This window comes from Corvus kubaryi, unplaced genomic scaffold, assembly GCF_017639235.1.
Source record: "Corvus kubaryi isolate FWS band 111438036 unplaced genomic scaffold, C.kubaryi_AGA036_p1.0 74, whole genome shotgun sequence".
Taxonomy (NCBI): Eukaryota; Metazoa; Chordata; class Aves; order Passeriformes; family Corvidae; genus Corvus; species Corvus kubaryi.
Window position 1 is genome coordinate 962,010 of NW_024582061.1, and position 16,278 is coordinate 978,287.

At 38.4% G+C, this 16,278-nt stretch overlaps 1 protein-coding gene across 3 annotated transcripts in view; it reads left to right on the forward strand.

Moving 5' to 3' along the window:
- The window catches only part of RIBC2 (RIB43A domain with coiled-coils 2), a 40,895-nt gene that overhangs the window by 3,003 nt on the left and 21,614 nt on the right, over window positions 1-16,278 (forward strand). For 2 of the 3 annotated variants that reach the window (XM_042050552.1, XM_042050553.1), the window contains exons 2-7: window positions 731-812; window positions 2,212-2,556; window positions 3,119-3,237; window positions 8,354-8,581; window positions 9,982-10,148; window positions 11,272-11,386. In XM_042050552.1, coding sequence (XP_041906486.1) covers window positions 731-812; window positions 2,212-2,556; window positions 3,119-3,237; window positions 8,354-8,581; window positions 9,982-10,148; window positions 11,272-11,353 — 1,023 coding nt within the window. In that variant the 3' untranslated portion in view covers window positions 11,354-11,386. Of the gene's footprint in view, window positions 1-730; window positions 813-2,211; window positions 2,557-3,118; window positions 3,238-8,353; window positions 8,582-9,981; window positions 10,149-11,271; window positions 15,332-16,278 lie in introns of those variants that run through there. The other variant, XM_042050554.1, reaches the window with a different exon arrangement.

The window sequence follows — 16,278 nt, forward strand, 5'->3', positions numbered from 1 at the left end:
TTCACAAATTTTTTGGAGACATTAAGTGACTTGACAATAAAAAAAAAAGAAGTAAAATCCATGTTTCTGCCTATTAATTTGCCACCATCTGCCAATAAATGTGAGGCCACATTCTTTTGCCTAAAATTGAGGTGTCTGCTCCCATTTGATGATGTGGCCTATATTATCCTTTCCTCAGGTCCCACTCCCCATGGATGTGGATGTTCTGTACCATATCTGTCAGCTCATCACAGATCATGTGCCCTGTAGTGCATTTTGGCAACCATGTGAATCTCTCTGATAAGACTGGAAACATTTCCATTCCATTCTTCTAGTGAACCTTCTGTATTTTTTTCAAATGTGAACTATTACAACTTTTCTGTCATCTTGACTGTTAAAATACTTACCTGCTTTATAAATGAAAGCAGAACAATAAAATTGCCAGCTGTAATGAGGAAAACATACTCTGTGTAATGCAGCTGAAAATATTTACAGCTCTATGTATCGTGTAAATGTGGTGTTTTCATATGATCAGGTGCAAGAGCATACCTATCATTATTAAAGCAAAGCAAACAAGAATAGTTCTGTTTCTGGATTTTGTTTAACCTACATTAGTAATGTGTATATAGTCTGTTGTGAGTGGGCTTATATATCTATCTTGTACAACTGTGAGTCAATGTAGCTTGACAATCCCTGTTTTAATTGTTCAAACAGTATCTCCTAAAGAGCTGCTTTTTTTTCATTTCAATAGATTGATAAAGATGCATTGGATGCGCAGGTCAAGGAGAGGAAACTTCAAGAAGCAGCTGAAAAAGCACAACATGAAAAATTCGGTATATTCATAGATACTGTGATATTTCTGTGAATAGTTAAATGTTTTAATCTGTTTCCTGCTTTCTTTTATCCTTTCGTGTATTCTGTAAATTCAGTCATCCAATTTATGTCCTATTTATGTTCATACACCTACATTGGCACAGTATGTATTTTCCTTGCTATCTTAAGATTTATATTGACATGATTGAACTGGGATACATTGCCTAATAGACCAGAATGTTCAGTGTTTTCTTTTAAAAGCTGTTGACAAATAGCATCATTTAAAAACCTGAATATGCAGGAGGATTTAAAAATTACTTACCACTGTCCTTTTCAGTATAGTAGTGGCTAATCTGTTTTGGTTGCTTTCTTGTAGAGTGAGCTCATGTTCTGTCTGGCCATTCTTTCATAGAATATATAGATTCTGTGGAATCCTCTCTAGATTATTGCTGGAAGCATGAGTCACGTACAGTAAGGCGATAAGAGGAGCCATTGCTGAGTCAGAACACGCAGCCACACAAATATTTCACACTGTGCCCTGACCTCAGACCCTTTGTGGTGTTCTGTTCTTGGCATGCTTTCCCGTGCTATCATGTGAAAAGGTCCCACAGCTTGAGCTCTCTGTGTGCCTGAAGAGGAGCTAAAATGGAGCTGCCAACTTCCATGCTGTGCTTCTACTACAGCTGCTTGTGATCTTCCTGGCTGGAAAATACACCTGTCAGGGTCTGACTCTTGGGAAACTACCAGCAGCAATGTGGAGCCTGGAAAAAGAGGAGATTATCTTTTCTAGCAAATTATATTTAAATAGCTAAAATGGCTGGTTTGGTGGGAGTTTTGTTTGTTTTTCTTAAAAATGCTGTGAGTGATTTAGTTTCAATTAAATGGGCAGGAGCTATTAAGCTGTTCAAAACTTAATGCCAGCCAATGATTTTAGTGCTATGGTTAGAAAAATCACTGGAACTGTGGAAGAGCTACCTATATTCCTTTCAGTTGGAGCCCAATTTTGGTTTGCTTCCTGACAAGCAATAATGTATTTCAGCTGTAGCTGTAAACTAAGAGTAAATGGGAACAACTGGTTTACAGTACATTTCTTGTGTTCCTGCAGGTTTTCACCAAATGAAACCTCATAGTTCTAGTACTTACTATTATATTTTTTTTTCACATGCATATATTTCATTGTAGCATTAATAAAATAATTTATACCTAAAAAGCTGAAAATATTTCATAAGTAAATATTACTAACATTAGAGTGTTTGCTGGGCTGGTACTTACAGATCAAATACTCTCCTAAGGTGTAACAGTTTGAAGACTTATATTCTGTTTATACATCTTGAAAATTTTATTTTCATCTTATGTGTGCACTCCAATGATTTGTGCACCTCTAAGAGTTGAGGTTTCATTGTGTTCATTTTTGTCTAGCTCATAACATGAAGAAAAATGACAAGCTTATGTGTCTGCTAGAAGAACGACAGAAAAATGAAATCAAAGACATGAATAGGGCTCTCACTGAATTTCACAAGAATTTTCAGAAGCTGGAAACAAGACGTGAATTTGACCTGAATGATCCACAAGCCCTAAAGAAAGACAGACCTGCTCGAGTTTCAGACAGTGATCCACGGTGTACTGTATCTGGCATGCAGAAGTTTATGGGTGAAGACTTAAACTATGATCAGAGGATGAAGTTTCAAAAGGAGCAGTTAAGGGAGTGGTCTCTTCAGCAACAGAAAGACTGGAAAAATGCATTAGCTGACCAAAAAGTGGCAGGTAACAAAAAAAATTATGTAGTTTTAATCTTATTTTCCTGAATTTGTGATGTGTCTGATGAGAATATGGTATACCCTATTGTATATTTAACTTCTAAAAATACTAGAGCAGTTTTACTTTATAAGCTCTAATGTATCCACTATTTCTTTTAGGAAATCTCTATTTAATTACATGTGATGATTGTAATATCACCCAGTTTTCATTTCTGGTTTATGCCTCCAGTTGGTATGCTTACTTCATCAGAGCAAACTGTCCAATTTGTACTGTTCTAGAGCAGAAAAAATAATACTGATTTTTCTTTCCCAGCTTGTCATGAAACATTCTTTTCTGCAGTACTTAACTTCTTTCATTTTAACACCAAATGTTTAGACAAGATAGGTTACATATTAAACTGATTCATGGGTCACCTGAAATGCCAAGATGGAAAGCTTTGATGGTAGGATTTGGAAATAGTTATTCAGCCTACTGTATCTGTAGCTCCCCCCTGCTTCTTCCCCTTGTTAACTCATATTGCACATCATGTCCATGAATATTGACTAAATTTCATTTGAATCGAATTTAGATGATCTTTATGACAAGTTTAGGATTGAACTTGACCGAAAGATTATGGAGGAACAAAGAAAAGAAGAGGAAAACAGGCGTGTTGTTTGTACAGCTACTAAAGATTTCAATAGAATCCAGGTAAATTAATATTAAGTTGGTTGGTTTGTTTTTCAGAAAACATGGAGACAGAGAAGGAAAATAAGATGCACAAAATCAGAATGAGTAGTAATGTTTTCACAGGGGTTTCTTAGCAGCTGACTTCCAAGGTTGTTTCAGCTTGGAACAAGATAGATTTTATTCACTTTGCCAAGTGAACAAAGGATTTAAGGATCTAGATGTCCTCTGTCTAGTTATCCTCTGCCAAAATTGTGCCTCCTGGTTCTCAGCTTGCTGACTGGTGAGAAGAAACAGCTGCTCCGTCACTCAGGGGCTTTGGTCTGGTAAACTGGGGTACAGCAAAAGCCTCCCATGCTGCTTTCTGGTTTATGTTATTGTGTCTGTCTGCTTTTCTTTGCACGTGTGTGGAAACACCGTTAACATTAGCTTTTTGTTCTTACTGTTTACATTAATTCTCCACAACCACTGGTTTTGCCACTTTGGCTACTTCATGAGTATTTGTGTAAAATGTCTCCTGGTTATTTACTGACCTTGCTTTGGAACCTGTCTTAGTACCATTATCTGTCATGCTCTAGTTCTTCATCTTACTGCAGATGGTTTTTTTCTCTTCAGCTTCTACATACAGCTCAAAGGGCTACATGGATGCTAATAGCTTTGTTAAACTATGTTTGTTGTGACTTAGCTTTAAGTGTATTTAGTCACATCAAAATAAACCACATTAGAATTACCTACATTAAGTATGGTACTTTTTGGTTTAGCTGTATAAGCATGCAAGTCCTTAAATGTTGCTTGAGCCTTTCAAGGGGCATTTGTCATATAATTTTATTTATAGACAGCTCAAGTTAATTGAAAATCAAAATCTTAAAAGTACAGGAGCAGGCCGTTCCCATGTGCTGAAAGTGGTGAAGACCAGCCTGACTGAACAGATGGCTTTGGCTGAAGCTCAGGGAGAAAAAGAGAGTTTATCACCTTTGGAAGAAGGGACAGGCAGCTCAGGAGGACTGCAAGAATGTTGTGAAGTCATGCAGGGAGAAAATTAGAAGGGCCAAAGTCCAGCTGGAACTTAATCCGGCTACTGCTGTCAAAGACAATGAAAAATGTTTCTACAAATACATCAGCAGCAAAAGGACAAGGAGAATCTCTTATCCTTTGTTTGGGGGGAAACATAGTGACAGAGCATAAGGAAAAGACTGAGGTACTTCATATCTTCTGTGCTTCAGTCTTCAGCCCCCTGAGCTGGAAGGCAGGGACAGGGATCAGAATGAAGCTCCCATAATCCAGGAGGGAATGGTCAGTGAACTTCTAGGCAACTTAGACCCACAAAAGTCCATGGGGCCAGATGGGATCCACCCAAGGGTACTGAGGGAGCTGGTGGCAGTGCTCATGGAGCCGCTTTCCATCATTTCCCAGCAGTGCTGGCTCACTGGGGAGGTCCCAGGTGAAGGGAAGTTGGCCAGTGGGACACTCCTCTGTAAGAAGGGCTGGAAGGAGGATCCAGGGAACTACAGGCCTGTCAGCCTGACCCTGTGCTGGGAAAGGTCATGGAGTAGATCCTCTTGAGTGCCGTCATGCAACACGTGCAGGACAACCAGGGCATCAGCCCAGCCAGCCAGGGTTTATGACAGGCAGGTCCTGCTTGACCCACCTGATCTCCTAGGACAGAGTGACCCCCTCAGTGGATGAGGGAAGCTGTGGATGTGTCTGCCTGGACTTTAGTAAAGCCTTTGACGCTGTTTCTCCCAGCATTTTCCTCATGGCTTGGACAGGGGCACTCGCTGTTCACTGGGTAAAAGACTGGCTGGACATCTGTGCCCAGAGAGTGGTGGGGAATGGAGCTACATCCAGCTGGGACCAGGCACCAATGGTGTTCCCAAGGCTCAGAACTGGGGTCAGTTTTTTAACATCTTCATCAATGACCTGGACAAGGGGATTGAGGGCACCTTCGGTCACTTTGTAGATGGCACCAAGTCTTCTGGAGGATAGGAAGGCTCTGCAGAGGGATCTGGACAGGCTGGATTGATGGGCCTAGGCCAGTGGTCTGAGTTTCAAAAAGGCCAAGTTCCAGATTTTGCACTTGGGTCACAACAACCCCCTACAGCTCCAAGATGGGGACAGCGGCTGGGAAATGCCTGGCAAGAAAGGCCCTGGGGTGGTGGTGACAGTGGCTGAGTATGAGGCAGATGTGCCAATGTATGCAAGAGGCCAATGGCACCTGGCCTGGATCAGAAATAGTGAAGGCAGCAGGACTTTGGACAGGATAAATCTGATTTGTTTTCAGCATTTAAAATCTTTCTTGTCGTTAATCATGGCATAGTAGTATGACATACATGGCTATGCATAGGGCTGGGGGTTTCCTCCAGTAAGATTCTCAGGCAGCTTGGAAATTTTATGCTCTCCCGCTTAATGGCAAGTCTGAGTTACAGTGTTGAAGTGCCTTGTTTTGATCTCTTGGTAGATCACAGTGGAGTGACATTAAGAAAGTGATCTAAATAACAATTATACATTTTAAGCTTCGAGGCTTATTTTCTGTTAAATGTGATTTACTCTGGAGCTTTTTCCAAATTACAAATAATTGCTTGATTCATAGTATTAATAAGATAAAAGTATATATTCAGATGTTCTGTTTCAGTGTTCCAAAAGTATTGGATGATTGAATATCTTCAGGGGTTTGGATGTTAAAAGTTGTAATGTCATCGTTCCTTTCAAGTTCTTACTGACTCTTCTTGAGAAAAAAAAAAACAATTCAGGGAAATACATTTTGAATTTAAAAAATTTCTTTTACCTTCTGGTAAAAGTCATACTCACTAACATCAGAGATGGAAAAGTGGCCTGTAATTCTTACTGTATTATTCCATGTTATGATGACAATGATTCCTAGATCTGAAGCTGATGTTTGTCATGAGAAATTTGATTTGCTTGAGGTTTTCTGTTTTTCTAAAAGTAGGCATTTCTTTTTTTGCTTTATAGTTGATGTTCCTGTTGGGTGGTAGACTGTACTAGTTTGAAAACAAACCAGGGAGAGAAAACAAGTCAGAATTACAATTTAATAGGAAAATTAAAATACATGCAATAGTACAAGAACACTGACAGAGTCGGGATACAGCCTGACACCCTGTTAGTCAGGGTGGTGGTAGCAGTCCAGATAAAGTGGTCCTATTGAAGCAGTGATCCTGTAGAAAAGGGTGTGGTCATCACCTGAAGGTCCAGTGATAGCTCTTGTCCTTTGGGAGTGCCATAGGTAGGGGCTGCTCATGCTGTTCCAAACCCCAGACTATATCCAGGTGGGAATGCTTGGCTCCTCCCCCTGAGTGGAGCATCTCACAATGGGTTGATGTAATTCTATGAGTCATGTGGTGGGTCCTTGATTGCCCATTAAACAGAGATAGCTCCCAGAGGGAGTTATCAGGGATGAGTCATGGTAGGAGATAACAAACACTGCCTCACCTGCTTTAACAGCTTGTGAAGATGATAATAGAATGCATGCTTTTGGTTACATCTTACATTCTAACCTAGGACATAGACATCTCTAAAGACGTGATTTTGGGCATTGTCTAAGCTGAACTGTGGCTTAGCTAATGTATAATTTAAAAAAAATAATTTCTCTTCTTTTACTTTCTTTGCATATCAAATACTTCTGTTATTTTAATGGAAACCACAAGGCTGTTTTCAGCCAAGGAATTTATTAATCTAGGATATGGTACTTAGTATTAGTTGTTTCTTCTGCCCCATCACTGACAGGTAGTTTAGCATGTTTACTTGGAGCAAACAGAAGTCACTCTCTGACAGTCTCCTGGCCTGATGTTTGGGACAACCGCTGTTATCCAAACTCAAAGTCTTTAACTAAAAATGTAGAGATAATCTCAGTTTAGCAGTCTTCTCTGGTGGCATAGATCACCGTGCTTGCTCAGTTAGGATTCTTTTCCTTAAGATGTGCAGAGGAACAAGTTCTCACACGTCTGTAGTCATGTTATTCTCTGTTGTTTATATCTTCTAGTTACTCTGCTTACTCATGTTCAACTTTCTATGGCACAGAAGACTTTACCTGCTCTTTCGTAATGGAAAACCCTCGAGTTTTCATTTGTCCTCATCTACTTTACCAATACATATGTGCCAACCAGTGAATTACTGATCAGCAAGAAAAGTACCAAGCTGTTCTACATAAGTGAATATTCTCAAGGCAGTGGTTTTTTTTAACAGCACATCTTGGTCAAAGTGGAGACAGAATTACCCACTGATCTGTTGCAGTCAAGATAGATGTGTAAAGAGAGACCGATCTGGCAGCCTGTTCTCTGTGTGCCCTAGCAAGCAGGAGGTTTTTTTGTCCTCTGTCCAGATGGAAGCTGGAACCAGGCATTGTTCCAGATAGTTTAGTTTATGCATTACAGAAGAATGACACAGTATTAGAAATGAATGATGCATAGCATTATCATTCTACTTTAAGTTAGTTTACTTAGTCTAATTATTCTTTGGAAGGTAATTATGTTACAGTAAACCCATTGTATTTTGTTTCTGGAGTATTGTAAAAGGAAAATTTCCTTTGAATAGGAGACTGCACCTTGTAGTGAACATTAGGAACAGTGAATTCCATAGAAAATTCATACTGTGATTTCCAGTATTGCAGATACATCCACATAATATGATTCAAGTTTGCATTTTGTATCAGCAAACAGAATCAAGGCTGCATCTAAAGACATTAATTGGACATCTGTCTATTTTGAGGGCTTACCCACACTCTTCATTCAGTATGTAATATATAAATCAAGGCTAGTGATTCAGGATTGTAAATTTTTATTGTAAATTTCTTCCATATTGTATTTGTCTGCCAAATATCTACTGGTTATTTACTTGGGGATAAATGTGGAATTATTTTTTATTTAATTCTGCATTTTCTTATAAAACAAAGTTATTTTCCCACAGTTTACTTGCTATATGTGATATGACAACATTAAAGAACTCTTTGATATTAGACTTTTGATCTTGGCCAATAAGACAATGATCACAGTATTTGTATGTGATGCTTTTGACAACTGTATGCAGGTTGGAAAGACATCTGTTAAAATGTGTTAACATTTTTTCACTCCTTAGTTCATATTTTCTCTTGGAAAAAACATCACTTCTCTCTTTCCACTGAATTTAGGTTGCTGAACTAGATCATAAAAATGAATTGGAAAAGGCTCAAAAAATAAAAGATGACATGGATGAAATTACCTTCCTCCTTCGAGGAGACTTACTTTCTGAAAATCCTGACCAAGCAATCGGTCCCTTGGGTAAACACCATGTGCTTGTGGATCGATGGAAGGGAATGAATCAGGAGCAGCTGATGGCAATTCGTCAATTTCAAAAGGAACAAGCTCTGGAGAAACTGGTATTTAAGCTCATATACATTTTCATGCATTTTCTGTTTTCTTGGTTGTAGTAATACTATAGACAATGTTTGTAGAAGAAAAATACCTTGTTTGCCCTGGACATGCCATTATGAGACTGTGTTTTCCATTGATCTGCATTTTATCCAAACTTTAATCAGTCTAACTGAACACAGTGCCTCTGAAGCACCTGGGAGATGCCATGGAGTAGGCTGGAGCCCTGGAGTTGGACTGGGAGGAAGTTTGCTGAGGAGCCCAGGGCCAAGGGGATCTTAGGACATGGTCCATGATGGTCCAGCTGAGCAGCAAAGTCCTGTCCAGCCCAGGACCCAGGCTTCATGGTGCAGTTCAGGACCTGAGAGTGGACAAGCTGCCTGCAAGGAGTGGGCTGCTCTACAGGGGAAGAATATCTGGGACCTGAAGGTGAAAGCAGGGCAGACCAAAGCAGTATTCTCATGCTCAAGGGTACCCAAGCAAGGCAAATAGAGCAGGTCCACTGACCTTGCTCATGCGTATTTCTTAGGCCTATAAGTTCGTGAATGTGAAAATGTGGTGGAGTTTCGTTTCTACTGTCCTACACAGCTATGAACCGTGCTGTAGAATAGAATTACAATGGTAATAGTTGCTGCTCTAGAGATGTACAGGAGGCAGTCAAAATGAAGACATCTAGTCTCCTATGAAGTCAAGAGTGTCCAGGCCTAGATACTGTGAAGTAGGAAGTGACTTGCCTCCCTCAGCACAGAGGCTACATTTATGACAGCTAAGGAATAGTGTTTGATTTTATCTTTTAGTTCCTACAATACTGTGGGCTATACTGTGTCTTACCTAGGACTTATTAAAGCTGGAGGTAGAATTGTCATTTTCCTGCCTCTCCTATTATTCTGAAGTAAACCCATTCAAGTCATTAAGCTGACTGAAAATGAGTACAACCAAGAAAAGTAAGTTTTTTGCAGGCCTCATTTTTTGATTCAGTTCATGAGGTGTCAGACAGGAAGTGATGCAGAGGCAAAAAACAGTTTCAGTCTACTCATGTAGTGTTCATGGCTCATCTATTATGTATACCAAGTTAGCCATATTATAAGCCATACTGATGTCTGTGCACTTCTTAACTCTATGCACTTCTTCCTCAAGAACTTTCAACTCTTGATAACAAGAATTTAAAAAAAAAAAATCTGTCTTGCTGCTCTGGGTTTTTACAGAGAGAAAAGAATAGCACTTTTCATTGGCTGTATCTTGCTTCTGCCTGGTTTAGAAGTCCTTGCTCCCTTCTCCCCATTTCAAGTGCTACCTCTAGTGTTCAATAAAGGCAAGCAAGTTTGTTTGGATGAACTTACCCATGAGACTTTATATATACAGTTTCATCTTTGAAAGAGAAAATGAAGCATTCTTTTCGCTCCTGTAGCGAGTAAGAGAGCAGGAACGCCAAAGAGATGCTGAATGGGATAGGCAACGTCTACAGACTGCGAGAGCCCAGTTGCTTTGGGAGCGGCAGCAGCAGCGGCAGAATCGGGTACAGCGCCGAGATTTAGATTTCGTGAACGCAGAGCTCTCTCAGGAGCAGAAAGCGAAGTAAGTACCAGAATAGGGTTCTTAAATAAAAACAGCTCTTTACCATTATTAACACAATAGCATGGCTTTCAAAGAGCCTTTTTTACTTGTTCTGTTTCTAACTTTTTAAAGACACTTTTTACAAGTTCATTCTTTCAAAAAAACCAATATGTCTGAAGTGTGTTTTTCAGTATTATTTAATCAATCTTCAAAGTGTAGGTTTTGAGTGTTTCTGACTGACATACATGATTTAGGATCTGGAATTCTTAAAAGTGTTCCACTGACAACAGACTGTTCATATAGGTGGCAAAATATGGAATAAATATAATTATCTATGCAGAAAATTATATTATCAAGTGAAAAACAGTACATGTTTCTTTAATTTATCTTAGTTTTCTGAGACAAAAAAGGATGACCTACCAGTAGAACTGCCAGTTTTTGATAGCTCAGGGTTAGGCTAGCAACACAAACAGCATTTCCATTATGTATGACAGAACTGGATGATTCTTTAACTAACCACTGGATGTGTCTTGGTGGGCAGCTCTTGTGTCTGCTCTTATGGGAAAGGAGGAAGATAATATGTGCAGGAAAAGAAAAACGAACTTAATGATTTGGTGTTCTTTTTTTCCAGTTCCTTCTTTTTCTTTTTTTTTTTTTTTTTTTTTGGCATGAATTTAGAATCACAGAATAGTCAGAGTTAGAAGGGACCTAGAAGGGTCATCAAGTCCAACTCTTAAGTGGATGGCCCATATGGGGATTGAACCCGTGACCCTGGCATTATTAGCACCATGCTCTGACCAACTGTGCCAGTCTCAGGTTCATACATACCTTTTGCAAATGAATTTCCAATGCATGATGCCTTCTTGTTATGAAAACAAAAGTTTGGAATTGAGTTAATTCAGGTTTTCTTACTGTGAGATTTTTGGAGGGATATTTCAGGAAGAAAAAACCTAAGTTTGCTATGTTGAGATGTGGCATATATTTTGCAGAACAAGTTCTAGTTATATTAAATTCCATTTCTAATAATTTATGAGCATTTATAGGTGTTAATGCATTATATCTTCTTTAGGTTTCTCAGGCTACTTCTGTATAATAGCAAGGAAACATTTACTAATGGCTTTTTAAAAATTTTATTTAATTCTAGGAACATTTATCTTAAAGAAGAAGAGTATTCAAATATTCCAACAGACGAGTTTTATGCACAGTTTAATACAACCACCCGGTGACAATCTGGATAAATCAGCCTGAATTATACAGAAGTATGTAGACATATTAAAATTTTCAATTGAGCAATCCCATGTTTTATTATTTTTATCTGTTCCCTGCCCTGTTCAAACACTGCACTCAAACTAAAGGACAGTCTGCCAGGCCAGATTTGTTCTAAGAAAAGGAAAACATTGTAATAGTTTTTAGACATGATTGGTGTTCTGAAAGAACTAGTAGATTCAGTAGTAGGTTATTTGACTCTTGTGTCTCAGGCTTAGCTGTAATATTTACATTATTCATGCCTTTAGGAATTAATTTCTGGAAAGAAACCTGAATTTAAACTACAATGCTGCTTTATGCAACTTGGCCAGAGGGGAATGCTGCCTACCACAGACCGCAAGTGATGCGCTTCTCTCGGAGGGAAGAAAGATGACCTAGTGAGAAAATTTTGGGTTGGTTTGTTTGTGGTTTGGTTTTGGGTTTTTTGTTTTGGATTGTCTTAAAGCAAAAAAACCAGCCAGACACAAAGGCAAGCAAAGAGAAAGGAGCGGTCAAGTTGGTCAGAAATGTTTTATTTTGTGAGCAGTGGGAATAAGAGTTCAATAGTCATCAAAGTGATTAGTGCACTGAGGTATAGCACTGAAACAGAATGTGTGGTAGAGTTAGTGTGGAAAAGCAGGGGGGAAAGTATTCCTACATACACCCTCACTCTTTGGAAATAATGGAGAAGATTTCAGGTAGTGTGCTGCTGAAGGAGAGTGGGGACAATTCACAGGTGTGACAGAAGAGGGGTGAAAAAGCAGGTGTGCACCAAACAAAGTCGAGGAGAAAAGTCTCAGCTTGTGCAGGGTAATTCAGGGAAACTGTTTACTTCCTGCCTTCATGGTGGCAGTGTTGACTTAGCAATGAAAGAGCCAGTCACTGACATTTGAAACATGGGCGAGCACAACACCAAGGAAGAAAACACAGAGAAGCAATGCAAGAAACTAACTACATAAGGGAAATGGATGGTGGAAATCCAGAAGAGAAAGAGCTGACATGGAATAGACTGCAAAAAGGAGACTAATCCTAAGAGTCAGGAGATATGAAAGAGAAGAAAAAATGAGAGTCAGATGAGAGATTCAGCTAAGAATCCAAGACCTCTAATATTGTGAACCTTTAATAAAAATAGAGAGCCCATTTATAAGAATAGATCTCGATAACTTGCCAGCATATGGGACATAATTCTGGGGTAAAAACATCCTGATGATGTTGGCTTGGAGTCCACTTTGTCTCAGCAATAATGGTAATGTTGAATGAACTTTGTGATGAGACAGGTTGAAGATGCCTCCACCGAGCAAAGGAGGAAAGATACTTAAAAAAAACCAAGGGCTGAGATAAACTTGAATGAGTTATTCTCATCTCTGAAAATAATGAAGAATGCATGGTTCTTGAGATATTATTAGGAGGATTTTATGATGTTTGAAGGAAGCGTTTCTTGAAAGGGGACTGTTCAAACAGGTCTGTTTGCTCAGCTGAAATAGTGCCCTGTGGGCTCACGCTGATACAGTGTTCCTGCCTGATTCAAAACGCTGATTAAAGAGGAGTTTGGAAGAGACCCATCATGTTAATGCCTTTAGATAGGAGAGGTGAAAGAAAATGCAGGAGAACATTAAAATGGTTAAAGAAGTGCCTTTCAACATGATTATCCTGAGGAAAAAGGTCTGTCCCAATTGTAGTACATTGATGCAATTGGAATTAATTGCAGTAGAGATAGAAGCTAAGTAGAAAAGCAGTGTGGCTGAAATACAGGAACTGTAGGAAAGTTGGAAAATGAAGTTGAGAGGGGGTCATGCACCGTTAATAATGAGCTGGTCTACAAAGAAGTAAGAAGGAATGATATTCAAGAGATGCCAATGTGAGATCCATTTATTTGTCAGACTGAGATTCACATATGGCTGGATGTCTTTGAAGTATTACCTAGAAAATTGACAATCTCAGGAGTGCAGGTATGTGTCTTAGAATAGACAGGCCATCAAATGGGATGGGTGGATTAATATGCCATCTATAGTAGTTCTCATGTCACTAAAGTTGGTTTTGATCTGTGTTGAATATCTCAGACTCTGACTTTTTCTTTTTTAACTAGAATTTAATTACCTGACAGAAAAAAATAAATAAAGCAAGTGCTGAAAAGTTCATGAAGTTGTCTTAGTTTGTCCAACTCGTGTGACTAGGTGCTTGCAGACTTGACAACAGCTCTACAGTTTAATGAAACGATGCTGGACCTCATCAGATGATGTTTGAGTTTCCTTCAGGAAGGAATATGTTTTTAAAGTCTTTTTGTAATACCTATTTGTTTGCTTGGAAACATTTTATATGAGATCAGAGAAGGATAGGTTTCTCAGCTGTACTCTGAATAAGCCTTTAGATGGAAATTCAAATAAGACTGACAGTTCAATAATTGGGCAGGATCAGGCATCACTGAATTTCCTAGAAAACTTTCAGCATCATCAATCATATTTGCAAGAACAACCACGTTCCATTCTACCTGTTGCTTCAAAATATAAAACCTGAAATTTATTTTGGGTGTTGGAAGCACAATCAAGTTGTAGATAACATGCTTAATGTAAAGGGGAAAAGGTCTGATTCATTGTTATTGATATTTTATACTAACTTTTGCCTTGCACTGAAACAAGCCATATTTTCAGTAGGTATTATCAACTGAGCAGGTGATAATAAAGAATTGAAGTGCAGGAACTCCTCAAGCCTGTATGGCTTTGAAACAAACAAGCTGTGAGTGGTATCTTCACCTTTTGAAGCATCATTCTCTTAACTTTTACTGCTGAGTTTTGAAATAAGTGGAGGAGATCAATTAAAAAGAGCCTTAGCTGATTGTAGGTGCTGTTTGAAAATGTTGGTTTCCATTGCTGAGGTAATCTATTTTTTGTGATATTTGTAGGTATTTCTATTAAATACAGCAGTGAAAAAGACAGTATCTTCTATGTGATGATATGATCAGCTAACTGGAATGAGTACAAATCACAGCTGCTGGGAGTAGAGGGATAGCAACCATCTCTTTCTAAAAAAGCATAGATATATTTTCCATTTCTTAAGAAAGACTTTTTAAAAACTGTGAGTATGGCATAAGAAGTTTCTAACATTCATCAGTTCTTATAATGGTCCTTACAAATAAGCACAATTAATTAGATTAAATGGTCTTCATGGAGCTTCACGGAAGTAAGTTGGGTAAAATGCATGTGCTAGGACCTGATTTCAGAGAGGAAAATTATGATCAGTACCTATCATCTTTAAATTTGTGGTTTATATTCACACAGTTTTCCATGTGTCTTTGGATCAACAATTTGGGAAAAGAGTAGGTATTTAAAGTTTAAAAAAGAAGTTACAGTGATTGACCTGAGTCCAGTATTCTACTTTCTCTTGGGATTTTCTACTCTAATATTTATAATATTTCTCTGTCTTAACTCTGGAGCAAAGGTCTGACCCAAGGAAATTCTTAGTTAGTGTACAAAATTTTCATGACAGTTAGCACTTTTTGATATGCTTGTAGAAATTGGATTGGGATAAATCTTTTTTGTTCATTGAAACATGAACTAGCTAATTATATATGAAAATGAGATGGGGTTTTTTTGTGTCTCTCATTGATAGCGATGTAATGCAAAGTGCATAGTTAAGTCTTGGAAACAGTAGTAATTGGTGTGAGCAAATGAGTTTGAAATTCTGGGTATGGTTTGCCTTCTTCCATGCCTGTCCCTAAAGAGGGACTAAGAAATTTGTCAGAATAAATATCCAGCTAAGCCATCATCTCCAGGATGGGGGAATACTCCTTTCCAGGAAACTGTCTCAGGGACTTCCAGAGCTACAATAGGTGATTGCTATTGCAATCATTAACCATGATAAAAACCTTTTGCTTTTTGAACCCAGGTAAATGTACCATCCAAGATGTATTTCTGCAGACTCACCTTCTGTTTGTTTGGTTTTTGAACTTGACATCTTTGAGCTTCACTTGCTTCTATTAATCGTCTTATGAAAATGTTTTAAAAAGGTGAATAGCTGTTCCTCATATTTTTTAAGTTGTTTTAGACCACTGTCACATCACCATTTAATCTTCCCTTTTTGTAGGCTGAAGAATCCTAAGTTTGTTCAGTTACTCCTCAGTAAAAGTTATCACATAGGTTTCTCAGTCCTTTTTATTAACTTCTGTACTTTTAAAAATTTGACTACATAACCTTTTTGAGATGAGGAGGTCAGAAGATTGTGTAATAATGATATTTTCTGGTTTATTCCATGTTTTCCATAATGCAAATATATGTGTATTTCTATAGAATCCTAACATTGGGGGTTTGGGCCTTTGTTTAGCACTGAGAGGCATTTTCATAGAACTCTATAGTGTTGCTCAAAGACATTTTTTTTCTTCCGTTCGGTATCAACTAGTTCAGGTCCCCAAAAATCTATACTTAAAATTAGGGTTGGGGGGTAGTTCTTGGTATGTGTCACTTTTGGGTTTTCCTGTATCAAACTTCACCTACCATTTTATCTTCTCATCATCCTTTTGCTACACAGGTAGGTTAATATGATCAGGAAAGTATATGATCGCAACATTTACTTCTTTTTTCAGGATGTTGAATAGCATTTTACCCAGGGCTTGTGGGACTTCGCAATTTCCCTCCAAAGGGAAATTTCAAAGGGAATTTTCATTCTGTGCAATCTGTTACTGTCCATTTTGTTATGCTGGCCTGGGATGTCTGTAATCAACACAATGGCTTGAAACACTACCAATATGTTCCACATAATACAGTGTTCTGGTTTGGAAACATCCCTACTCTCCACCACTGTGAATACACAAAAAATCTCTTAAACTGTTTGAAATGACCTCATTTTTTCTGCTGCTTTAAGAAATTTTGTCTCCTACAGGCTTCTTTTTAATACCTCCTTATGAGGTATTCAG